Source organism: Theropithecus gelada, chromosome 8 (genome assembly GCF_003255815.1).
Source record: "Theropithecus gelada isolate Dixy chromosome 8, Tgel_1.0, whole genome shotgun sequence".
Lineage (NCBI taxonomy): Eukaryota > Metazoa > Chordata > Mammalia > Primates > Cercopithecidae > Theropithecus > Theropithecus gelada.
The window spans coordinates 105,116,509-105,144,240 of NC_037676.1; the positions used below are offsets into that span (position 1 = coordinate 105,116,509).

General features: G+C 42.0%; 1 protein-coding gene across 10 annotated transcripts in view; it reads right to left on the reverse strand.

Annotated features, from left to right (window-relative positions):
- The window catches only part of AZIN1 (antizyme inhibitor 1), a 75,735-nt gene that overhangs the window by 14,545 nt on the left and 33,458 nt on the right, over window positions 1-27,732 (reverse strand). For 3 of the 10 annotated variants that reach the window (XM_025394745.1, XM_025394748.1, XM_025394740.1), the window contains exons 1-3: window positions 24,313-25,704; window positions 18,451-18,588; window positions 3,729-3,925 (exon numbers count right to left, since the gene is read on the reverse strand). In XM_025394745.1, coding sequence (XP_025250530.1) covers window positions 3,729-3,830 — 102 coding nt within the window. In that variant the 5' untranslated portion in view covers window positions 3,831-3,925; window positions 18,451-18,588; window positions 24,313-25,704. Of the gene's footprint in view, window positions 1-3,728; window positions 3,926-10,464; window positions 10,644-18,450; window positions 18,589-24,312; window positions 25,705-27,732 lie in introns of those variants that run through there. The other 7 variants (XM_025394746.1, XM_025394750.1, XM_025394747.1 and 4 more) reach the window with 6 other exon arrangements.

Sequence of the window (27,732 nt, forward strand, 5' to 3'; positions counted from 1 at the left end):
AAATATATGGGCCAAGACATATATTTACATACAGTAGTACATTTAAAGTTTGTTAACTGATTTAGTAAACATTAAAAAAGACTCTGAATACATTTGTTCCTTCTTCTATTTATTTTGCTGTGCTGTATACATGAGCATATAAAATATTCTCCCCTTTGAGATTAAAAAAAAACTATTATCAATGACAGTGACAAAAGTCAAAATGAAACTCCCTTGATTTTACTTTTTGGCAGTTGAAGAAAGGAAACCTATTTTCTCCCATGCTTCCCCCACTGTTTAAAATACTTTGGCAGTTCAGGATATAATTTCCTAATACAGTAAAAAGAAATGCTAAACAAAACAAGCTATATATCAACATTAAAAGTGCACCTTAAGATAACATGGTAAAATAAGAGACCATCTTCACTGGGAAACCTTATTTTATTACTTTTTTCAGAGTTGAGGTCTTGCTCTGTAGCAGACTGGAGGGCAGTGGTGCAATCATAGCTTACTACAGCCTCCAACTCCTGGAGCTCAAGCGATCCTCCCATTAGGCCTCCCAAAGTGCTGGGATTACAGGTATGAGCCACGGTGCCCGACCAGGAAACCATTTTTTAAAAGACAAGGTTGTTAGTCTGCACATGGAGACGTCAAAATTAGATTTTAAAAGTACATAAGTCTACCAAATATCAGATAAGCCTGAATAAGAATAATCTTCCTTAAAGTTGTGGCTATTCTAGAACTAGAAAGATGACTTATGCTTGTTGAACAGAACATATATTACTCAATGTTAGATAGCAGGCAAAAAAATCTTATTTAGGACGTACAACATCCAAATACTGTTTGAGAATCCATGAAGACAATGTTACTGTTTTGAACTCTTTAATTCACAGTATTTAAAAATGTCCATTATTAGAATATAGTGCCCAACTGATATAAATGCAAAATGCACATTATATGCAGCAGAATTTTAACAGTTGTATTAAGTTATCCATCCTCCCAAGATATGGTATCTATAGTATTCTGGAGACAAAAAGTTTATATTTAATTTGATTGGGAAAAAATAAGGTATTTATGGGTACCACCAAGAGAAACGGGATGAAACAACAAGGTATTCAGCTTCCTTCCTTATCTTAGGCATGATGTGAGTCCAGAAAATTCTCAGTAGGCAACGAAACACAAATTTAGGGAGCAGGGAAGCCTTGTATTTAATGAATATTAATCCAACAAAATTAAGCAGGCTTAGGCAAACAATAGGACAATGAAAAGGGAGATAAGTTAGGAAGTCACTATAATGACACGTGCAAAGATGAATAGATAGTGGGAATGGAGGAGATGAATACAAGGACATGATGGAGGCAAGACCAAGGTTAAAAGCACAAACCAAAGGTGGACTGAATGACTCAGACAACACTGAAGTGTCACCCCAGAACCAGCAGAGAATAGGGTTGAGCACTAATCCTCATTGACTGTTACTAAATGTGGGATAATTTAGATGTGGGATGAAAGGAGTATTTCAAAGATTATATCTGACCCCCGAAAAGTGTTGCAAAAAGTCAGAAGAATAAAGTTAAGTGATTAAGAACCATCATCAAAATTTGACTAGGAGCTTCCCAGTGGCAACTGACTGAAGAATGACTTTGCAGAAATTGGTTGACCAATATGACAAGTTTCATGACCAATATGTCAAGTTTTCAGCAGTTGAATGGCAGAGGAAGACAAAGGGATTTTTGCTAGGATGAGGGGAAGATGAACACGTCTGTAGACTTAAGGTCAAGAGGAGGAGAGAATTTTGGATATTCGATTACTGAACACCAGTAACATGAAAAACAATTCTCTAACAAGTTTGGTGGAATATAGGAAATTTTCTCCAATAAAGAAAGATTGTATCATTTAAGTCTAATATGAAAAAAAAATTCAGTTCAACTCATCAGATCTCTTTCACACCATATAGCACAGACTGAAAAGTTGAGGATGTTTTTATTTTTACCAAGTTTACCAGGCTGGGTGCAGTGGCTCACACCTATAATCCCAGCACTTTGAGAGGCCGAGGTGGGTGGATCACCTGAAGTCAGGAGTTTGAGACCAGACCATCAACATGGTAAAACCCTGTCTCTACTACAAATATAAAAATCAGCTGGGCCTGGTGCCGGGCGCCTGTAATCCCAGCTACTTGGGAGGCTAAGGCAGGAGAATCGCTTGAACCAGGGAGGCCGAGGTTGCAGTGAGCTGAGATCGCACCACTGCTCTCCAGCCTGGGCAACAAGAGCGAAACTTCGTCTCAAAGAGAAAAAAAAAAAATCACCTTAAGTAGCAGTGAGTATATGATTCTGTAGAAGTTGACTCCTGGAGCAGTAGAGAGTAAGCATTCAGGATAAATTATCAAATTCTCAATGAACATACACAACCAAGATTATCTGAAAGTAAATTAATATCCACTGAAGAATACAACTGAGACCAGGCGCAGTGGCTCACACTTGTAATCCCAACACTCTGGGAGGCCAAGGCAGGCAAATCACATGTTGGTCAGGCGTTCAAGACCAGGCTGGTCAACATGACAAAACCCGATCTACTAAAAATACAAAAACTGAGGCCGGGCGCAGTGGCTCATGCCTGTAATCCCAGCACTTTGGGAGGCCGAGGTGGGTGGATCACCTGAGGTCAGGAGTTCGAGACCAGCCTGTCCAACATGGTGAAACCCCGCCTCTACTAAAAATACAAAAAATTAGCTGGGCATGGTGGCGGGCGCCTGTAATCCCAGCTACTCGGGAGGCCGAGGCAGGAGAATTGCTTGAACTTGGGAGACGGAGGTTGCAGTGAGCCGAGATCGTCCTACTGCACTCCAGCCTGGGCTACAAAGGGAGACGCCATCAAAAAAAACAAAACAAAACAAAAAAAAAACTTAGCTGGGCATGGTGGCACACACCTGTAATCACAGCTACTCAGGACGCTGAGGCATAAGGATCCTATATCAATTGCTTGAACCCAGGAGGCGGAAGTCACAGTGAGCCGAGATCATGCCACTGAACTCCAGCCTGGGCAACAGTGTAAGAATCCATCTCAAACAAACAAGCAAAAAAAAAAAAAAAAGAACTGAGGCCGGGCACGGTGACTCATGCCTGTAATCCCAGCACTTTGGGAGGCTGAGGTAGGTAGATCACCTGAGGTCAGGTAGATCACCTGAGGTCAGGGAGTTCAAGACCAACATGGCCGACACAGTGAAACCTCGTCTCTACTAAAATACAAAAACTAGCCGGGCGTGGTGGTGTGCGCCTGTAATTCTAGCTACTTCAGGAGGCTGAGGGAGGAGAACTGCTTAAGCCCAGGAGGCGAGGGCTGCACATGAGCCAAGGTCGCGCCACTCTACTCCAGCCTGGGCGACAGAGTGACACTCGTCTCCAAAAAGAAAAAAGAAAAAAAGAAAATTGAGAAAAATGAGTAAGAAGCCATGTACTGATTAGAAGGTTGGCTGGCATCACATCAACAGAATAAACAGAACATAACTGGGTGCCAGATGCTAAAAGGCATAGCAGGGAAAGGGCCATAGGGACGATTTTTAAATAATGTGGATTGGAAAGAAAAATGGATCACTACTCAAGGGGAATGGGTGTGGGGGATGAACGTCAAGTTAAATCAGATAACATCTGAACCAAGTACTTTTAATCAGATTACCATCTTAGAAATTAAAAAGCATTCATGTTTCAGAGCTTGGAAAATGACAAACACTGTATTTGAGAAGTGGCACTTACCAGGGTATGTTCATAAACATAGTTATCAATAACATTTCCAAGGTTTGTTCCTTCATCCAACAGGCCAACGGAGTAGTTTGCATCATCAATAAATCCTTTCATCTCAGCCGTATTCCACAAAGCCGAAAGTCATAAACCAGGAAAGACAAGAGACGGGCCACCAAGCCTATGTCTGGGTCCTTAGAATATGCAACAAACTGTCAAAATATAAGTTATATAAGTCTGTATTATTCCTATAGACATAATGTACGAGTCAATGAAAGTGTGCTAAGTGCCTAATTTAGTGAGGAATGTATACAATCATTTTACAATTTCAGAAACATCAGATTATTAACTTCCTATAACGCCTATTTAAAAAAGCGAATACATGAATTAAAATACATTTACCCAAAAAGGTCAATATAATTTGAAGGGGTAACTCACATACATACACAATGTATTACAAGCCTATATGGTCCCCTTATTTACAGAGTTGCAGACCCAATCTGTATTATTATCTTGTTTTGTGCGCCTGTAACACACTTAATTTTACCCATTTTAAGAGTAAAGAAAGCTAGTGAAATAAGTATCTGCAGCCAAGAAATCAAAATACCAGTCTCAACTTCCAATATACTGTCAGCCACGTAATAGCACTGCCAGGTAATTGCAGATAAATGTCTTATAAATAAATAAAAGTCCTGGGCAGGCATGGTGGCCCATGCCTGTAATCCCAGCACTTTGGGAGGCCCAGGCCTGTGGATTGCTTGAGCCTAGGAGTTTGAGACCAGCCTGGACAACATAGCAAGACTCCGTCTCTCCTAAAAAAAAAAAAAATTCCCAAGTAGGTGAAAGTAATAAAAATGGGTGAGGGTGGAGGGTGGGAGGGTGGCTTGAGGGAACAATCCAAAGTTTTGATACAGACTGCCTAGGGCTTATCTCAAGCTAAAATAGTACTAGCTACATCAAGTTAGCAATGTTATGAGGTGAGTTGCTTTGGTGAAATCACTGGACTAGGAGTCAGAAGACCTGGTCCTGGCTGTATCATTTAGGAGAATCTACATCAGTTTCTCTAAACCTCAGTTAACTATCTTAGTTATTTATTCAATAGGTTGTTGTAAAAAAAAAAAAAAATCATAAAGCATATAAATTAAAAACATCTGTTTCAGTGCTGGCTAGAATAGAGCTAAATTAAGTTGTCAATTACCAGAAATGCAAAAACAACATAATTAGAAACTACATTCGTAAGTTAGGTATCTGTACATCCTGAACCAGTTACTAAGAAATCTGATTTTTAAAATGACTTTAGGCTAAATCCTACCCCTCTCCAATCCAATCAATAAAATAAACCTGCCCACTCCCCCAGAGCACGCATTGTCCTGAGGCAGCACATACTGACACATAGGTTTATCTTCTTTGTTGAACTTCACTGGTCCTTAGGTTACTTTAGGAAATAACTTCAACATAAATGAGATAAAACAGGTCCACCAGACAGGGTACTACTTAATATCTGGTATTAATTTCTGGTTGCCACATTCATAATGGCACTGACCAGCTGTCTTGCAGCCTATTTTAAAACCTGCACAGCCTTTCCTGTGTCCTTGATTCCTCCCGCCACCCCCCTCCACCCTCCCCAATGCCCCAAACTAGAGTTCACCCTTGGGTGATGGCCACTCTCCTGAAAGTGTACTCCATTCCAATGGTTCTTAAAAGTGTCAGCATTTTGGCTGCACCAAAACAGTCCTTAATAAGCTGTATTAGTCAAATTTCATGAAATACAAATACTCAGTTTTAACTTTTAAAACACTAACAGCTTCATTTCCAAGAAGCTAACTACATTCAGTGCAACTCATCAGATCTCTTTCATGCCATATAGCACAGACTGAAAAGTTGAGGATTTTACCAGGTTAATTGAGGCCTATCTGAATAGACCTAATACTTATGCAGTGAAGTTAAATCACAGCCTGCACATTCTCTAAAGGTTGTTATAATAGGACTGCTGTAAATCTGTGCCCAGAAAATAGGGATTTTAGGCTAAGAATACATGTTTATTTTACGCAATTTTTTTTTTTTTTTTGAGACGGTGTCTTGCTCTGTCGCCCAGGCTGGAGTGCAGTGGCCGGATCTCAGCTCGCTGCAAGCTCCGCCTCCCGGGTTTATGCCATTCTCCTGCCTCAGCCTCCCCAGTAGCTGGGACTACAGGCACCCGCCACCTCGCCCGGCTAGTTTTTTTGTATTTTTTTTTTTTTAGTAGAGATGGGGTTTCACCGTGTTAGCCAGTATGGTTTCGATCTCCTGACCTCGTGATGCGCCCGTCTCAGCCTCCCAAAGTGCTGGGATTACAGGCTTGAGCCACCGCGCCCGGCCTATTTTACGCAATTTAAAGCACCAATTTTGGGGGGATATTCAACTGAGTACTAAGAACAATTAAAAAAAAAAGGTCACTCATTTAAAAAGATAAATACAAGAAAATAAGGTAAAAACCTCCTGTTAAGTTTAGCATCACTAACCTTTTTGGCATAGCAGCCAGTTTTCATTTATCCTACTATTAATAAATGAAAAAATACGTGATCAAGACTTTTGGCCTAAATAAAATACTTTGAAATGAAAATAAAATAAATAGTGTCCTCACTTTATGTCAACAGCTTCTTGCAAACTGCATCTTTTAAGTAAAAGAGGTAAAACGAAATCATTTTTTTCTTAACATTATAATGAAATGTTATTTGAGAGCTTGCTGTACGTCTTTTTGCTTAAATTTGCAGTTTCCAAGAACCTACTGATGATGTTCAGTGAGGACTTAATTGTATCTCAGTTGCTAAGTCTCTGATCATAGTCTAATATATACGTAGCATTTAGTATTTACTTGAAAACCTTTGGTTACTGATTATAGACCACAACACGCAACTGCTGCCAAATACAGAAGGCCTAGCTTTTAAGTCAGGATGAGATAAACCTCGATTTCCTACAACCATAGTATTCTTAGGAAGGATAATTTTCCTTTAACAGTCAGGATCCTCTACTTATAAAAACATCAGGTCCACTGGATAAAGTCTTACTCACTGACTCCCTACATTCTCCAGAGCTTCTGCTAGAGTAGTATGATGATATGGATAAAGATATTTTTTCCCAAATATTTTCAAACCATGTAATTTCATAGGTTCAACTCTGACTGCCTGCTAATCTAGCTTAAATCTAACAGTAAACATGTTTATAGCAGTCTCCCAGCCTAAGTATTTCATCTATTCAATATCAATTCTCCTAACCCTTAAAACCACAATGATGGTATTATCTCCATTTATATACTGATGAATGGAATAATTAAGTAGGTTAGCTCTAGAGCTACTAATGATCAAACAATATGAAAACATTTAAAACAATATGAAAACACTGCTTCCCCAAAACCCCATCCCTATAAAACACAGGACTTCTTTTTTTGGGGAAATCCAACACAGTTCTCTGTCTCTTTAAAAGAACTTTAACATATCCACATAATCAACTAACCCCTTTCAGACATATGAACACCCATACTTGTTCAAAAATGCTAAGTTTATTCACACTGGTATGAAAACATTATCACGCCTACTCATAGCCTTTCTTCATACGATGTTCCTTTTGCAGCAAATCCCCAACTCCACCCCAGGCAACCACTGACCAACTTCTTGTCACTATAAATCAGACTTTTATAGAAGCTAAATAATTTTAAACATCAACTGAAGGCTAAACCAAAACAGTTGACATATAGTGGCATTATCAATATAAATAAAAATAGTAAAAAACATGACCTCCTCTAAAGGAAAGATAAAATGTTTGTGGAGTTCGCTATTCATCTTTGAAATGGAACTGTCACTTCAGAAGTAACAGCAGAGTTGTTAACCAAGTCCCAGCTGAGTGACAAAATCATTCTGTTGGAAAAACGAAATAAAATTCATTTGCTATACTGGCGGTACTTGACAAAATGGATTAAGGATCACCTGAATCCACATATGCAGTACATTAACATTTGTTTTCTTTCGTTACACAGAGAACTACAATAAAGTAGTTGATTGAACCCAATACTTTGGGAAGCTGAGGCAGGATTTTGTGAGGCCAGAAGTTTGAGATCAGCCTGAGCAACATAGGGGAGACCCCATCTCTTAAAAACAAAACAAACAAACAAACAAAAAAACCAATAAAGCTCTAATGGAGGTTTATTTTCTTTGATGCTCTCTTGAAGGCTTTGAGATTGCTGTAAATTCCTAGCCCAGAGTAGGTACTCAGAAACAAATGGACAAAAGACTTCACAACAAAGAGTGGGGAGTTCTTAAACTTAGGGGTGGTGGTAATGAACCCCTGGAAGTGTACTGAAAAAGTAGGTACATTTTTCCTTTTTTTTTTTTTTTGAGAAAAGGTCTCACTCTTGTCACCCAGACTGGAGTGCAGTGGCATGATCAAAGTCCACTGAAGCCTCAACCACTCAGGCGATCCTACCACAGCCTTCAATCCCACCTCCACTCAGTCAGTCCCTGTAGCTGGGACTACAGAACATGCCACCATGTCCAGCTAATTTTTTTATTTTTTGTAGAGAACTCTTTGTTCATAGTGTCTCATTATGTTGCCCCAGACTGGTCTCAAGCTCCTGGCCTCAAGCAATCCTCCCACCGCGGCCTCCCAAAGTATTGTAATTACTGGCTTGAGCCACTCTGTCCAGCTCTTTCACATTCTTAAAAGAAGCCCGTAACTTTGATATGCAAGCAATCCAGATGTACAGTCATGCGCTGCATGATGTTTTTGACAAGGACAGATCAAATACATGAAGGTGGTCTCATAATACCATATTTTTACTATACCTTTTCTGTGTTTAGATACACAGATACTTACCACTGTGTTAAACTGTCAACAGTATTCAGTACCAATACACAGGATGGTAGCCTAGGAGCAGTAAGCTACACCATACAGCTTGGGTGTGTCGTAGGCTGTACTATCTAGGTTTCTGTACGTACACTATGATGTTCAAACAACCTATGAAATGTCACCTAAAGACACATTTCTCAGAATGTATCTCTGTCATTAAGCTACCCATGCCTGTGAATGCAAAGCTCAACTATCAGCTACTGTTAAAGACCAAAAGGCCAAAAAAAAAAAGCCAATTCCTCAAAAGAATTTGTAAAACACAAACACCTCCAGCAACAAGTTTTCTTTTTTTTGTTTGTCCTCTTTATGGAGAATGGGGTCTCACTACATTGGCCAGGCTAGTCTCTAATTCTTGGGCTCAAGCTATCCTCCCGTCTCTGCCTCTCTTAAGAGCTGATATTACAAGTGTGAGCCACTATGACTAGTCAAATTTTCTAATACATCTTGAGGCAACGAACTCTTTGTTCAAATGAAATGCCACTTGGAAACCCAATATTTCCAGCTGAAAAGGGATAAGTAGGTGGGTGAGGTAGGCTGCTTGAGTCTTCCCTATGTTGTGCCCCAATCTCATTGAAAGCCCTAAAAAAGCAGCTCAAATCATACCTCTGGGATCACTGCTTGCAGTTTTCTTAATACATTAGCAAAAAGAGTTTACAGTTCCATTGTTACAAAAAGAAAGGTTTATGTTCTTACATTTATGCCTTACTGAAAGCACTAATAAATATTCTGCCAAAACATTTTCAGGAGGTATTAAAGTTAATTGGTGACAATGTTAAACCAAAAATCTTAGACGCTGCATGTTCTAGGGAGCAAGCATGAAAATAAGTGTGCATGTGTTGGGGGTGAGCAATTTATACCTTATGCCAGGTTCACTAAGTTAATCTACCTCAGAACACCACAGGGGGCTGGGAGCAGAGTAATCCCAACACTTTGGGAGGCCAAGGCAGGCGGATCACGAGGTCCAGAGATCAAGACCATTCTGGTCAACATGGTGAAACCCATCTCTACTAAAAATATAAAAATTAGCTAGGCATGGTGGCACACACCTGTAGTCCCAGCTACTCGGGAGGATGAGGCAGGAGAATCGCTTGAACCCAGGAGGTGGAGGTTACAGTGAGCCGAGATTGTGCCAAGGCACTCCAGCCTAGCGACAGCGAGACTCCGTCTCAAAACAAAAACAAAAACACCCCCACAGGGACTCTTTCCAGGATGTCTCCATACTCTCCACTAAGAATGCAGACTCAAACCAAGGTGATACGTCAAAGATCTCCCTGCAATTCTGAGTGGAAATAATTCTCAAAAGAAACTGTACCACTTCTTCTGGCTTACATATCAGAAACAGGACTGATTTACTGGCTCCAACACATTCTGGTGCTATTGGACCTTGAATTAGTTATATTAAATTTGAAAAAAAAATCTACTCCATGTAAATCTTAGATTCTCTTCATTAGAAGTGAACAGCAAATCTATTTTTAATAAAAGCTCTGATGTCTAGTATTATCAATAGACACTAGAAAGTATTCTCTAGTCACAAGCACTTTTAAGCTATTTTCAACCACCTTTTTAACATAAGGTTGAGAAAGCTCAGGTTATTTTACACTAATACAGTAGCGTATAACCATAATACTACTTTTATTAATAATTTCCTCTTAGACTCATAACTGAGAAGAAAAAATACGTAACATTCCTTATTCACACCTTCATATTGGTGTTTTTGTTAATACATTTTTCCATGAAGAGCTGCCAAAAGAAACAAAAGGCTCCAAAGAACCACACACTGCTCCCTGGAGCCTTTCATGAGGCCGCTGAGTCCTCATGTTCATCGACAGGGTAGCTCCAAGAGTAGCGGCTGCAGCAGCTGGGCACTTGCCTTGTTACACACCTGCTACAAAGGCTTCTACAGTTGATTGTACTTCAGAAGAAACTGATACATCTCTCAAATAATCACAAGATAATTCTGGCAGCAACAGCCCACTTGACACCAAGCTGGATGAATATGAGTCTTGGATTTCTGAAGTGAAGACCTCCCTGGAAGTAGAACAGGGAGAGCTGAAAGGTTGAGAATACTGTTTCAGAGATACCTAAGCAGGAAACCCAACCTTAATACATCAACCATTTTTCTAAAAGGATTTTTACTCATTAAAAATGAGAAAAGATATTCTGAAATTTATACTATTACTGTTACTCTGAAGATGCCTAAGTGCATTTCTACTTTTATTTTTACATAGGCATTTGATGATTCAGCACCCAGCTCACAGCTTTAAAAATACACAATGTTGCTTAAGTCCCCTCTGCATTCTACCTACAACAAAAAATGTTACTTACCACATAGAATACCTTTAAAAGTAATTGACCAGAAGAGCACTAGAAACTTCTAAAGAATGACTCTGGTACTATAGATGTGAGACCTTGAGTAGGTCTGAATCACTACAAAAGAATTCCAGGAAGCTACATACTGAAACTGGTAGGAAATCCTATAAACTGAGCGATCATAAGATCAGGTAAACTTCTGCCACCCTGGACCCCAAAATAAGTGATAGACAATAACAGCCTACATCGAGTACTTAGGATAAATCAGGACAAGGCTTGCTTCAATAAGAAAGTCAGTAATCACAATGCATACCCCTAAAAATTATTTTTCAGGTGATGGGGTTGAAAAAACCAAGTAACCCTAGAGGAAGAAAACTAAAGGTGACAGATAAAGAATTCTTTTAAAAGAGAGGAACAAGAATGAATTGGAAATAATCAAGGGGGTGAAAAATCCTAAAGGTTATAAGCCCAACAGGCTAAGTTTGAAGTGCCTGTGTAAAGACTGCCCAATGAACTGCCTCACCATAAATATTAAAATGTAGCTTAATGAGAAAACGAAATACACAATTCTCACAGCAATATTATTTTTGCATGTGGAATTAACACAATTAGACTCCCTTAAAAATGATGTCTTGACTATTCAGTATGAAGACTAAATTTGTTTTTCTGGAGAAAATGTGTGTGTACTAAAGTGTGTGTGTACCTGCACACAAGTGAAGTATTTACAACCCTTTGGGCAATTAAGATGTGATAACATTAAAGATGACTATTACAGTACAACATGAAGTATACAATCATTTTAATTTCGTTTTCTAGCTTTCCTGGTTACAATTAAGCATAGGGAATAATCCTTTAAAGAGACACACTATTTTGGTAACTTTAAGGCAGAGCTCATTGCCTGCCTGTCCCCCACTCACCAAAGGAAAACATACAGAATACATGTGCAATACAGTAACTGCAACCAAGACCAAGTTAAGCAGGTTGTTAAGAAATAAGATGCTGGCTGGGCATGGTGGCTCATGCCTATAATCTCAGCACTTAGGGAGGCTGAGGCGGGTGGATCACGAGGTCAGGAGTTTGAGACCAGCCTGGCCAAGATGGTGAAACCACAAATAATGGTGAAATTATTTGTAAATTTTGTATTTTGTAATTACTACAGGCGCAGTGGCGGGCACCTGTAATCCCAGCTACTCAGGAAGCTGAGGCAGGAGAATCGCTTGAACCCGGGAGGCAGAGGTTGCAGTGAGCCAAGATTACACCACCACACTCTAGCCTGGGTGACAGAGCAAGATTGTCTCAAAAAAAAAAAAAAAGAAGAAAAGCAAGAAATAAGATGCAATACTTCAGAGGCCCCTGTACATCTCTCCCAGGTGGTGGTGGGTACATCTCCCTTAGAATTTATTTAGACCTTCTCTAACCATCATTCCTTTGTTACTTAATAGTTTTATTCTTCTATGCAACCCTAAAACAGTGTTGGGCAGTATGGTACTTTACATTCTGGTACTAGAGTCCTTATTCCACTGACTGGCAGTTTAAGTAGCACTGATCCAGGGACTACAGTCTATACCTGGGACTGGAACTGCTAAATTGTTAGTGGCAAACAGCTTTCAAGTTTTTTGCTCATTTTCTTGTTTTTGCCTTTTATTTATCTGAAGGAGCTCTTCATGAATTAAGGATAGCAAACCTCTCATTAGGAGGATTATTTTGAGGAGGACTGTTTTGTCGGAATTTCCATGTTGAACATACCAGGATAACCCCATCCTACCTTTGGTCATGCCAAATATAACATGTTCATGCTGAACCTACATGAGCTAAGAAAATACCAAACTTGTTTGGGAGATCTTTGCAAACTGGGCATCAGAGGATCCATGCAGTAAAGAGCAAGAAGCAGATAAAAAGTGATCTGAAGTCAACATAAAGCTCATACTGCCAACCACAGTGGCTAACCCCTGTAATCTCAGCACTTTGGGAAGCCGAGGAGGGCAGATCACCTGAGGTCAGGAGTTCGAGACCAGCCTGACCAACATGGCGAAACCCTGTCTCTACTAAAAATACAAAATTAGCTTGGCATGGTGGTGTGCGCCTGTAATCCCAGCTACTTGGGAGGCTGAGGCAGAAGAATCACTTGAACTAAGGAGGCAAAGGTTGCAGTGAGCCGAGATTGCACCATTGCACTCCAGCCTGGACAACAAAAGCAAAACTCCATCTCAAAAAAATAATAGTAAAAAAAAAAAAATTAGTAGGGCATGGTGGCATGCACACCATGGCTGGACCTCATGATGGCTGGCTATGGCCTAGGCAGGTTGAACCTGACTATCCTAAACCCTGTAACCCAGTATGCTATACAGTATTTTCTACTCATGCGTAATGTAAAGAACAATGGATTATCAAAAAGGATAGCTAAATATCTGCTTTAGTTAACTTGTGACAAATTTGATGATTTGACTGGGCATGGATGACCCTGGAATGGAGGAAGGACAAAATATCTGTGCTCCCTGGGGCCTTATCAGTATATAAGCACTTCACTTGGAAGAGTCTCCTTAGGCTTACCTGAACAATGGGCAGTCTAGAACAGTAACCTACCATATACTAGATTTTACAGTTTACAAGCCCTTCTCATATATGCAATATCTCATTTATTCTAATGGAAGTTGAATATCACAAAAGGGATTGGTTTACCTGGGGCTGGGGTGGGGTGTGGGGAGACCCAAACTGGAAAACTCTGAAACAGGCTGGGTGAAGACTGTGATGGAACACACAGATTGGTAGTATTAATTTTCTCAGCTAAACTAACCTCTGTAATAAATGCAAAAGCCATTTATCCCCTTTAAAAACTGGTCTATGGCCGGGTGCGGTGGTGCATGCCTGTAATCCCAGAATTTTGGGAGGCCAAGGAAGGCGGGTCATAAGGTCAAGAATTCGAGACAAGTCTGACCAACATGGTGAAACTCTGTCTCTACTAAAAATACAAAATTAGCTGAGCATGGTGGCGCATGCCTGTAATACCAGCTACTCATGAGGCTGAGGCAGGAGAATCGATGGAACCCAGGAGGTGGAGGTTGCACTGCGCTGAAATTGTGCCACTGCACTCTAGCCTGGGCAACAAGAGCGAAACTCCATCTCAAAAAAGAAAGAAAAAACTGGTCTACATTGCTTTCCAATCTTTTTGACCTTCCTAAAAAAAATGCTATATTTTCTCAAAGCAAGAAATACCATGTCTCTAAAACTTTGTTTATCCATTAATATGCTAGTATTCACATTCTGCTTTTACAGAATATTTTTTTGCTACTTTACACAAGCACTGACACACCACTGACTCTACGCATGCCAAGGGGATAAACAGACTGTATTTCAACGATAGTGGTTTTACTCATCTTTTTGGTCAAAGAGTATCAACTGCCATTAATGAATGTTCTGTTAAATTTACTCATATCACAGTATCCTTAAAGTATCAAATATCATCTGTGAGAAATTAAATGGGAGGGGGGGAAGAGAAGAAAAAAAAAAGTACCGAATATCAAAACTAAAATTTTCCCCTTTCTCTGCAGTCAGGGTCAACAACCTCCCTTTTTCTTTGAAACAGTCTTGCTCTGTCTCCTAGGCTGCAGGGCAGTAGTGCCATCTCAGCTCACTGCAACCTCCGCCTCCCGGGTTCAAGCAGGCCACAGCCTCCCTAGTAGCTGGGATTACAGGTGTGCACCACCATGCCCGACTAATTTTTGCATTTTTAGTAGAGACAGGATTTCGCCATGCTGGCCAGGCTGGTCTCAAACTCCTGACTTCAGATGATCCGTCAGCCTCGGCCTCCCAAAGTGCTGGGATTACAGGCATGCGGCACCGCACCCAGCGATAACCTCCCTTTTCTACTGACAATTTACAGTGAAACATGAGGAAGGAGTACTAGCAAATTAATAAAGAACATCTTTCCAGCCAGGTGCAGTGGCTCACACCTATAATCCCAGCACTTTCAGAGGCGAGGGGGGAGGGAGGAGGATCACCGGTCTGGAGTTCAAGACCAGCCTGGCCACATGGTGAAACTCATCTCTACAAAAATACAAAATTTAGCCGGCCATAATGGTGGGTCCCTGTAATCCCAGCTATTCTGGAGGCTGAGGTGGCAGAATCACTTGAACCGGGGAGGCGGAGGTTGCAGTGAGCCAAGATCGCACCACTGCACTCCAGCCCGGGCGACAGAGGGAGACTCCGTCTCAAAAAAAAAAAACCCACCTTTCCTAGTTAAAATAATCCTAATTAGGTAGGGAGCTCCTACTAAGGCATGTGTACATACTAGGAGACAAAATGTGAATATTTAAAATACTGATGTTCTTCTGAAGTTCCTACATGAATATATAGAGTTGACTAATCACAACCACGTAAAAAAAAATTTTTAGAGTCCATTTAAGCAAATCAATTAACTGAATCCCTTTTCCACACTGCACAACATTAAAGAAAGAGTATGTGATAATGGTTAATTCAATCTGACCTCATCACTGGATCAACTATGAGAAGCAAACTTAGCTTTCCACGTTTTAAAATATTTTCCATTAGGCTAATTCATTAATTATAATTGAACCTACAACCAAAATAAATAGAAAACTAGTCCACGGAAAACCTTTACTCCAGCATCAAGACCTAGGGGATTTCCTTTTTTTTTTTTTTTTTTGAGACAGAGTTTTGCTCTTGTAGCCCAGGCTGAAGTGCAATGGCATGATCTCGGCTCAATGGAACCTCCACCTCCCGGATTCAAGTGACTCTCCTGCCTCAGCCTCCCAAGTAGTTGGGATTACAGGTGCCTGCCACGATGCTCGGCTAATTTTGTATTTTTTTAGTAGAGATGGGGTTTCACCATGTTGTCCAAGCTGGTCTTGAACTCCTGACCTCAGGTAATTCATTGCACCTGGCCTAGAAGATTTCTTAAAAGGCTCGCAAAAACTTTTTCACAATTAGGGGCCCATTAATCTTTGATACTGACCTTAAAATATTTTGTTAAGATATTTTTACAGTATTCACATACTACATCATACACACATTCTAAGTTATGAAAGAAAAGGATTATGTAAGCAACTTCCAAAGTTTCCAGACACTTAATGGAATTAACTATCTCAAAATTCAGGTGGTTGATTTAAAACCTAACTCTGAAGCCAATTCCGGATTCTCAGACTACCTGCACTGGAATCCTAGTGGACCAGTTCAAGTAGAGTTCATATAGCTACATGCTTTGCAATGCTATGGGCCAAATAATTTCCATGAAGGCGGTTTTAACTCCTTTTAATGGTTTCCAAATAATATTGTTGATCTACAGAAAATTAACGCCAGGATTTTGGTGTCCAATAGAGCAAACTGTTACTGATTTGTAAGGATAAACACATTCCTGGAATGCGGAATTTTCTCTTGCCAATTTTACAAATTCTAGTCAAGAAACTTTTGGGGCCAGGTATCTTTGTGAATTCAGAATTCTCCAGATTTTTGAACAATAAGGTAGTACACATACTTTACATATGTTATGTAATACTCTTCAGGAGAATGAGTCAGCACCCTGCAACCACAATATTTCTGCAGCAAAATTTAGGAATATTAACACTAAATGGGATAAGTAAAGACAAAAATAGCCTCAAATCAGCACAGATTCAGGTCAAGCTCCCCCCCCCCCCTCCCACATCAGTTAAGGTTACATTAAGGAAGCTATAAAAAATATTATTTTTAAGACTTTTTGGATTTCAGAATGCTATGAAAAAGGGATTGTGTACCTGTAGCTTTATAGCAAAGCATCAAATATGAGACATGCAAAATTAGAAGATTACCTGTGAACATTTAAACAAGTTATATTTGTTTGACATAATATACACTGTACCTGGGCATAATAAAGTTAAAAGTCAGTCACTCTGGCTGCCAGAACCTGCAGAATAAATAATCTTTAGCTTCTATCTGCTCCCATTCCTCCTACCCAAAAAGGAGGAGACACTACAGACTTTCTGAATCCTACATTATTAATCTAAAGACTACTTTTCCCCGATTTTGCAGAATCATTCAGCTCACTGACAACAGTCTCTCAAGTTTCTAAGAGGAAACACCAGTAGAAATATTAAATATAATGCAAGGTAACTTTTCTTTAAAGCAAGATACTTGAATTAAAAGAAGGATTATCTTTTATTATGGTCTTCCTCAAAAGATGAAGCTTGTTCTTAAATTTCTGCCTTGGAACCAATTCACGACTATGATGGTAACTAACAGATCGCACCACCCAAAAAGGTTTTAAATCTCCAAGCCAACTTGGGAGAAAAACAGCAGGTATGTTGCAAACAGAACAGATGGACTAACAAAAATTAGGCAACTGACTTAGTATTGAAATGGCGATGACCCCGCTTCTCTTTAATATGCACACAAGCCACCTGGATATAGACTCTGATTCAGGTTTGGGTGAGGTTGAGATTCTGTATTTCTGTTCTAGGTAAGGATGCTCATGCAATTCATCCAAAGACTACACTGCATAACCAAGGACAGTAATACTCAAAAAAGAAATTATGACAGTTTAAGACAAAAAGAACTGTTCCAATCCAACATTATGTTATAGCTGGGATTCAAAACACAGGCATTTGCTCAAATTTACACAGGTAGGAGAGAGCCAGTATGGGAAACCCTCTAGTCAACATTCTAAGTCAAAGCTTTCAAGAAATCTTACTATTTAAACTGTGTTTGTTTCTCTTTAGCCTTAAAAATCTAATTTGTATTAACATCAAATGTTTGCTTTAACATACTCTAATTAGAGCAAACATTTTTATCCAATAGGGATCTGTTTAACAAGATCAGATTAAAGAAACACTAAAACTGATACCCTCAGCTTTCCTGAAAACTTACCTCCAAGTCTCTGACCAAACTTAAAAACGCTTAAATTTTAATACCAAAATCCAAATTTCCGTAAAAGTCTATACACCACAGAATTTATGAACCTACACAAATCTAGCAGCCCAAATTTAGTTTACTGTGGAATTACATTTTGCACAGGGGCTCAATTCTAAAGTAAAATCCACACATAGAAAAGCAAGTATAGTTAAAAACTATCCTTGAAAATCTTTTTTAAATAGATACATATAAATATATTTATATATATCTAAATATTTATTTTAATACCATATATATTTAGATATATATATAAATTTAGATATATATGTAGCTCTGTCATCTTTCAGCAAGTCCTCTAAAAACAATCCGTTTTCCCTACCAGCTGAGTAGCAAAAATCATTTCACTAAATGGTTGAATGATGTAATAAACTACAACTTAAATCCCAAAAGCCCTCTTCAACTTATATTTTCTAAGTTATGCATTCAAGATAAAGTTTTAAACGATCCAGTCATTGATAAACAATGCACATAACTAAAGCAGTCAAGTCTGTAAACAGTAACTGTCATAGCTCTATTTCAGAAATTTAAAAGTCACTACACTTTAAGAGGTAAATACAATTTCAAATTCTGAAAAATACTAAGCAAGGCAGCACTCTTCCTTAGATTTTAAAGACCTCCTCCCCCACCAACAAATGCAAATACTTACATGGACAAGTTGGGAGATGGAACCCCCCTATCATCAGCTAGGTTCCCAAGGTGGCTCAGCGTTGAAGTCGAACTGCTCTCTATACAGCACTTCTCCTAGGCCCTCTGGGTAGTTGTATACTTGGTCAGAAAGTTCGCCCTAAAAGAAGGAAATAGAAGTAGCAGAAGATAGTCCTATGTTAAAAAAAAGTTTAGGCTGACTTAAACATAAACTGTAGAATACATGCTCCTTTTATAACAATGTTTCATTAAAGTCACATTACACAAATGATGTTTTCAAAGGGTTTACCCCAGTACCAAGTACTTTATGTAGTAAACATTTCCAAGCTGCTGTACTATTAAAAATTAACAGAACTCGATGTCATGGCCATCTTACCAAGTTGTTTTATCTGCCAACTCATGAGTTACCAACCTTCATTTTTGAAAATGAAAACTTCATTTTTGCTTTTATTTGTCCTCTAAAACTCCACATTTTTAAGTGACCCAGAATTTAAAAAATTCCAAGTACCCCCACCAATCTAATGTATATGCAAGACTTTATATGAATAATGTACTAGCATGATGTAATAGTTTGGAACCACCCGGAACACTCTTTTACTCCTCAAATAACTTCTTTGCCTTTTACATTTTAAGTGTAAAATTCCACCACAATACCAAAAGAAAATTTTAACTTAGCTAATGCATTATATATGTATCTAAACTAACTTTTGAGAAACATAAAATAACTTGAGAACTACCTTATAATATTAAGCAACTAATCTCTTAAGATTTATCTCCTCATATCTAACCTACTTAAGACATAATTCATTCTATTATCACCAGCAGCAAATAAATGTGGTAAGTGCACAGCACACTACATAACATGCTAGGTGAGTTTTAGACATTGTTATCACTCATCACCTCTAAGCTAAAATGATATACCTATGTTTCTATTTGTAATTCAGTGGTTACTGTTTTAAAGTAATATAATCTGGCCGGGCGCGGTGGCTCACGCCTGTAATCCCAGCACTTTGGGAGGCCGAGGCGGGCGGATCACGAGGTCAGGAGGTTGAGACCATCCTGGCTAACATGGTGAAACCCCGTCTCTACTAAAAATGCAAAAAATTAGCCGGGCGAGGCGGCGGGCGCCTGTAGTCCCAGCTACTCGGGAGGCTGAGGCAGGAGAATGGCGTGAACCCGGGAGGCGGAGCTTGCAGTGAGCCGAGATCGCGCCACTGCACTCCAGCCTGGGCGACTAAGCGAGACTCTGTCTCAAAAATAAATAAATAAATAAATAAATAAATAAATAAATAAAGTAATATAATCTGATGGTATTTGCTAGAAAGGGGTGGTAAGAAGGAAGCCAGAAAACCAGAAATTATAAAGTCAAGAGTTGGAGGGATTTCAGAAGCACTGAAGGCATACCTAAAGTGTATCTCACCAGGATCAAGGCACTCCTGGTGGAGGCAAAATGTTTCATCTATCTAGAAGGAGAAACTGATCACATGCTCAATGAATAACATTTATGGATAATGAGGAAAGAACTCCTACAAACATGCAATGATGATAATAATCTTACATTAGATTCCAAATAATGTACTACTCCATAACAAACATTCTGATTCTTTCAACACCGACATAATTTTTTAAATAAATAAAAAGTTGAGTCATGATGGGGACAGATCATTCTCAATTATCCTAAGGAATAGGATCAGATACCCTGGGTGAGACATTATTCATCTTTTCCTCAATACATATATCCACAGCTATTTTGCTGCTTAATGCAACCCAAGAGCAATGATGTGAAACATTAAGGACACTAAATGTCAGACATTCCAGAATGTTCCTCAGTGAGAACCCTACATTTCCATTTAACAAAAAGATACTAGTAGGGAATGAAGGCTCTAGAATTTGAAAGGCATTATTTAAATAGAAAAAATAAGGCTAGACGCAGTGGCTCCGAGCCAGCGGATCACTTGAGGCCAAAAGTTCAAGACCAGTCTGGTCAACATGGTGAAATCCCATCTTCTATTAAAAATACAAAAATCAGCTGGGCGTGGTGGTGCACACCTGTAATCCCAGCTACTCAGGAGGCTGAGGCACGAGAACCGCTTGAACTCAAGAGGCGGAGGTTGCAGTGAGATTGTGCCACTGTACTTCAGCCCAGGCAACAGAGGGAGACCCTGTCTCCAAAAAGAAAACAAAAAAGAAGAGAAGAAAAGATGAGCCAGGTGTGGCAGTATGCACCTATAGTCTCAGCTACTGAGGAGGCTAAGGCAGGAGGACTGCTTTGAGCCCAAGAGTTTGAGTCCAGCCTGGGCAATACAGCAAGACCCTGTCTATTGAAAAAGTGCATAGGATAAGCACATTAAGATAAACATACAGGATAGATAAGCCCTTCTTATAAGCACTTACATACAGGATAGATAGAATGTTTATCCTGACAGGATAAAAAAGCAAGAAGAAGGAGTTGTTAAATGGAAATGCAGAGAAAAGGCAGTATGGAAAAAAATAAATTATTTTCACTTAGAATGGTGTATGTAAACACTGCAAATTCTCCAACAACACCTTAGAGAATAGCACAGAGAGGGCTCAGTTGGTCAGTAAGATACAAGAAGCATTTTATGTAATTTTTTAAAATTTTATTTTCTTAAAGAATAGAGACGGGGTCTCACCATGTTACTCAAGTTGGTCTTGAATTCCTGAGCTCAAGTGATCCACCAGCATCAGCCTTCCGAAGTGCTGGGATTACAGGTGCAAACCACCGTGCCCAACTACAAAAACTTCCTATCACTTTGACAGTAACTATTCCAAACTTAGTATCTTAAATCAGTATGTCTCTGAAAACCAATGCCTTTACCAATGATTTTTAAAATTGTTCTGTGGTATTCTTTATAAAAACCCCAAACCCCAGTTTAATCATGAGAAAAACATCAGGTAAATTCCAAGTTTAGGGGAGGGGAGTATTCTACCAGATATCTGACAGTGCTTTTCTAGACTGTGATAGTAATGAAAAACAAGGGAAGACTGAGAAACTGTCACAGACCAAAGGAAACTGGGGAAGACCTGACAACTAAATACAATGTGGTAACCTGGATTCTGGAACAGAAAAAAAGACATTAAAGAAAAACTGGCAAAATCCAAATATAAATCTCGAAAGTAGTTAATAGGGCCAAAGTCAGTTTCTTAGTTTTAACAAAAGTACTGTAATAACGTAAGATGTTTCTAATAACTGGGTGGTAAGTATGCAGAAACTGTATCTCTGCGACTTTGCTGGGCAACTAAAATACTCCAAAATCAAGTTTATTTTATTTATTTATTTATTTGAGATGAAGTCTCCCTCTTGTCCCCCAGGCTGGAGTGCAGTGGCGTGATCTCAACTCACTGCAACCTCCGCCTCCCAGGTTCAAGAGATTCTCCTGCCTCAGCCTCCCGAGGAGCTGGGATTCCAGTCGCCTGCCACCACGGCCGGCTAATTTTTGTATTTTCAGTAGAGACGGGGTTTCGGTATGTTGGCCAGGCTGGTCTCGAATTCCTGACCTCAGGACTCCTGACCTCGATCCATGCGCCCGGCCTAATAAAGATTATTTTAAGAAAACCAACCAAGAGATAGTCACCTAATGGGCTACTACTCAGCAACACAAATAATCTACTGATAAAGACAACAGGGATGAATATTAAAAATGTGCTGAGTTAAAAGAAGCCTTTTACACCAAAGAATGCATACTGTATGATTCCATTCAAGCAGAAATTCTAGAATATAAGAAAATAATCTATGGGTAAAAAAAAAAAAAAAAATTCAAGATCAGTCGGGCGCGGTGGCTCAAGCTTGTAATCCCAGCACTTCGGGAGGCCGAGGTGGGTGGAATATGAGGTCAGGAGTTCGAGACCATCCTGGCCAACACAGTGAAACCCCGTCTCTACCAAAAATACAAAAAGTAGCTGGGCGTGGTGGTGGGCGCCTGTAATCCCAGCTACTCGGGAGGCTGAGGCAGGAGAATCGCTTGAACTCGGGAGGCGGAGGTTGCAGCGGGCCGAGATTGTGCCACTGCACTCCAGTCTGGGCGACAGAGCTAGACTCCATCTCAAAAAAAAAAATAAAAAGATCATGGTTGGCTCTGTGGTGAGTGGGAGAGAATTTGAAAGGACAAGAAAAAACTTTTAAGGGTGATGGCGATGTTCTACATCTTGATAAAAGGTTTAGGTTACACAGCTGTATATTTCTCAAAGTTTATCAAATTGCATACTTAACACTTGTGGGTTTATACTGATGTGAATTTTACCCTCTAAGATTTAAAAAATAGTAAGCGGTACTGAGCTCTATTTAATATGCATATACTAAAGTTGGAGGGGTGAAGTGTTCTGCTGTCTCCAGCTTAGTTTGAAATGCATCAACAAATAAGGCAAAATGTTAATTGCAGAATCTAGGTGGAAGCACAACTCTTTCACCTTCTGTTTGAAAGTGTATGTAATAAAACCTTGGGGGAGAAAGGCACTGACTACTCGACCTCACTTATTACCACCGATAATCAATTTCTTTTGGAGTCTTTCCTACTTAAACTCCTCGGGGCTTATTTCTCTTCATGATTAGCATCTGCATGCTCTAATTTATGTAAAAGAAATTAATCAATAAGGAGGGGCTTTCTAGACAATCATGAGCCATATTTCTGCCAACCCCTGCTATATTTGACGTGCTTTGATGTACTTCTACTTTGTGCTTTGATGTATCTCTACGTTAACCTTTGCTGAGCGCAAGGCAATTCCCCCTCCTTTGAGTCCTTAGATTCCCACCCAGTCTGGGAATTCACGATAGAAACACGACGGGACACAGAACTAATACAACCAAGATGCCACCACAAAATCCAGTTAGATGTGCTGAAACTTGGGGCGGTAAACTGTGTCCTCGACTGTTTCGGGTTTCGGAACCAGCAGCTTAGTCTATGAAACACTCCTTCAGGATAGATACCGTGTAAGTGTTAGAACACGTCACCACCAACAACCGTTGTCAGTCAAGACAGTAGCTGATAAGCCACCCGTCTACCAATCTGCCTCTTTCTGCCCAGGAACCGTGGCGCGGACGGAAAAACGAAGCCAGGGTGACTAATCCTCAGGCTCCAGGAGGTGACTGGGGTGAGTGAAGGCGACTTGACCCAATCAGGAACGCCGCAGGGGCGGAGCAGCAGCCCCGAGGCTTCCAGAAGGGGCCAAAGGCCTCTCGCTGGCTACCTGACACCGGGGCTTCCCCGCCGCCAGGCCCCAAGTGGCGTCAACATTCCTCCACCAGAGGGGGACCGCGCTCCTCGCGCCCCCCAGGAATCCGACTTCCTCCGCAGCTGTCACCAGAGGCCGGCGCGGGGCCCGCCCCGCTCCATTCATAACCAGGACCCCAGCCGTTGCAGCCCACAGCGCCGCCCGCCCGCCGGGCTTCTGGAGGCGAAGGCGGCGGCGGCGCAGCGCGGGGTAGGGGCTGCGGGACCCCGGCCCCTCAGGGTTGCGGCCGGGCCCCCTCCCCGGAAACAGCAATGCACCACGGGAGAGGGGTGGGGGCCGCACGCCGCCAGAGGGGACGGTAACCCCCGGCGGCGAGACCCCCGCGCGCGCCCCCACTCGCACACGCCCCCTCGCCCCAACCACTGCGGCTCCGGCTCCGCCGAGCGTCCAGCAGCCGCCCGAAGGTCCCGAGGCGCGGCCCGCCGCCCAGCCCCGCCGCCGCCGCCGGGGGCACAGACAGCCGCCACACATGCCGCCGCCGCCGCCGCCATGTTCGAGACGGCCGGCTGCGGGGACGCCTAAGGGTGGCGGGGCCCAGCCGGAGCCCCCCGGCCGACCCCCGAGGCCAGCCCCGCGTCCTGGCCCCTCCCGCGCTCCTCGGCTCGGTACTCACGTGAGATAACGGCCCAAAGAGTCGGGTAAAGCGTCTTCTCTTTTTCGGCGGAATTTTTAAAGAGGGATGTGGTTACCTTGAGCAGAAATACCCAAGGCGGCCTGGGCCATAGGCTGCGGGAACGACGTGGGGGTAAAAGCGCGGCACCGACACCAGCTGTGCAGCAGTGGCGGCGGCGGCCGAAGGAGAAATAGAACAGCGCAGGCAAAAGAAGAAAGGCGCGGTCTGGGTGGGAAGAGGATTCGGACTCGTAACACCGCAGAGCAGCACAGTGAGAAAGGATGAGACGAGGCAGAGGAGGCGACGGCAGAAGAAAAAAGGAAAAAAAGAAACGCTGCGGCCGCGATCTGAGCCTGAGAGTGTGAGAAGGCGGCGCCAGCGACGCCAGTATTTATATTAGGGGGCGTGGCCTGGTGACATCACAGCCGGCCGGGCAGCCGCGCGAGCGGGGCGGAGCGCGGCTGCCGCCCGGAGAAAAGGCGGGGGGGGGGGGGCGGAAGAGGAAAGAGGACTGAGCCTGGGAGAGAGAGGGGAGGGGGTGAGTGCGACCGGGTCATGCAGGTGCAGAGTGGCCGGTCGCTTCCCGCCCTCCCGCCACCCGCAGCTCCCCGGCTGGCGGAGGGCGGCCGCGTGGGTGTGGGCCGGGAGAGGGAGGCGGCTCGCCCGGAGCGCGCCGTCAGCCCGCCCCCCGCCGCCTCTCGGACGCCTGTGCTCACGCTGCGAGGCCCAGTGCATTGTGAGCCCGGTCGGGCTCCACGCTGGCAGCGTATGAGAGCTGTCCTGGGCCGGAGGTGGCGCGACCCCTGTGCGGCCTAGAGTGGGCCTGGGGTAAGCCTGTGTGGGCGCCGCTGCCGAGCCTTCCGGTCGAGGTCCCTCCGCTTTGTGAGGCCTGTAGTCCACCCTGGAGACTGTCTTCCCCGGCTGAGGCGCCCGCCCTCGGGGATGCGGTACTCCTTTGGGGAAGCGAGTTCCTCGTGGCCAGAAAGGACCGGCCCAGTGTCCGGGTGTTAAAAAGGGTTGTGATCGCGTGAAAATGTCCTCAGTGCTCGTACGTTGCAATACGGTGCAGTGGAAATTTTTTAAAGGAATATGGCTTTTATGTCTTCATTTTTAAAAGGATTGGTGCAGTCAGTCCCAAGCAGGACCTGCTTTGGAGAGGGGATTACTGATGTTACAAGTGCACATTACTTCAATCACCTAGGTCTCATTTTCGCGGTCGTTTTAATTTTTCTACTTCGCAACAGACTTTTTTTTTTTTTAATTGTGGGTTCTAAGATGATCTATATAGCTTTTAATTTATTTCCATCTTTTTTAGATGCCTTAGCACTAAATGATCGTGATCAGAGACCCCGAGTTCTTTTGTGCTACTACGCTTTGCAACCCAGACACATAGCACAAATGGAGTATGTATTGACACACCCCTCTAAAGTTAAGATCTTTGATATTAAGACTCTGACTTTTCCCCCTTTCATTCTTCTGAACCCTTTGTGTACTTTGAGCAGCACTGTGGTTGATTAATAAATCATAAAATGTGAAAGGCAGAAAGCGACCTTCCTAAGTGGAAAAGTAGAATATCTTGCGAGGCTGAATGAAAGAGTTTCGGTAGAATCAGGAGCTGTGGACGCATTCCTGATTTTGTTTTTCCTTATTTTGCTCGGCTGTATCTTGGCTCTGTCTTTCATTTCTTGAAAGTTCTGTTCCATTCAGAACATTTAAAAGCACAGCCAATCACTAGACCCTCTCTGGTGGAGGAAGAAAAACCAGAGATGAATACAACATTTGAAACCTTGCTTACAATCTAGTAGGGGAAATAAGACAGTGATACAAAATAAATTGTTGACTGATACAAATAAAATGCTGCAAGGACCTAGTGGAAGGAAGAGATGACTGCAGCGAAGTGAGAGAAAGGCTGCTAGGGAAAGGTACAGAGTGATTTTGAGAAAAGCTGTTCTAGACGAAGGTGCTTCCTTTTTCACCAAACTCACCTGTTTGGTGATTTTTAGAGTAGATGTTCCAGTGTTCCAGGCAAGGGAAACGTGAGAGAAGGCCCAGAAGTATTTTGAGTAGCCTTTCTGGTTCCAGCATAGGGGAATGGTTGGTTGCAAATGAGACTGAAAGAGTAGATTAGGGTGACATCAAGAAGACATTGGAGGCTGGGCGCGGTGGCTCACACTTGTAATCCCAACACTTTGGTAGGCCGAGGAGGGCGGATTACCTGAGGTTGGAAATTCCAGACCAGCCTGACCAACATGGAGAAACCCCATCTCTACTAAAACTACAAAATTAGCTAGGCATGGTGGCACATGCCTGTAATCCAGCTACTCAGGAGGCTGAGGCAAGAGAATCGCTAGAACCTGGGAGGCGGAGGTTGCAGTCAGCCAAGATCACACCATTGCACTCTCCAGCCTGGGCAACAAGAGTGAAACTGCGTCTCAAAAAAAAAAAAAAAAAAAAATTGGAACTTGGACTTTATTCTGGAACCATATAAACAGGAACATGATATGCTCAAAAATATGTTTTTTAAAAGATAACTCCAGCACCAGTGGATGGGATTGAAAAGAGGTAGAAAATTTGGAAGTGAAGGAAACTCATAGCAGTTTTGTGGTGTGTGTTTTTTTTTTTTTTTTTTTAGTACTAAGGGGGCCGGGCGTGGTTGCTCACTTGGTGGCTGAGTGATGGTGTGGTGGCCTAGCACTTTGGGAGGCTGAGGCGGACAGATCACTTGAGGCCAGTAGTTTGAAACCAGCCTGCCCAACATAGCGAAACCCTGTCTGTACTAAAACTACAAAAATTAGGCAGGCGTGCTGGTGCACGCATGTAGTCCCAGCTACACGGGAGGCAGAGGTTGCAGTGAGCTGAGATCGCACTACTGCACTCCAGCCTGGGCAATGGAGATGGACTCTGTCTCAAATAATAATAATAAAAGTACTAAGGGGATTCAGAATGGCACAGAGAGTAGAGATAATCTTGACTTTCAAATGAGATGAGAAGGTGTCAAATGATTTGGGGATATTAAGCTTATCAACAGGGAGAATTCTGGAGCCATAAACAGAGATAGAAATAGAAGGACCCGGCCAAGCGAAGTGGCTCATGCCTGTAATCCCAACACTTTGGGAGGCCGAGGCGGGCGGGTCACGAAGTCAAGAGATGAGACCATCCTGGCCAACATGAAGAAACTCCGTCTCTACTAAAAATACAAAAATTAGCTGGGCGTTGTGGCAGGCGCCTGTAGTTCCAGCTACTCGGGAGGCTGAGGCAGGAGAATGGCATGAACCCAGGAGGCGGGGCTTGCCGTAAGCGGAGATCATGCCACTGCACTCCAGCCTGGGCAACAGAGTGAGACTCCATCTCAAAAAAAAAAAAAAAAAAAAAAAAAAAGGACCCAGTTTGGAGGGATTCAGATGAGGCTGGGATTTTTTG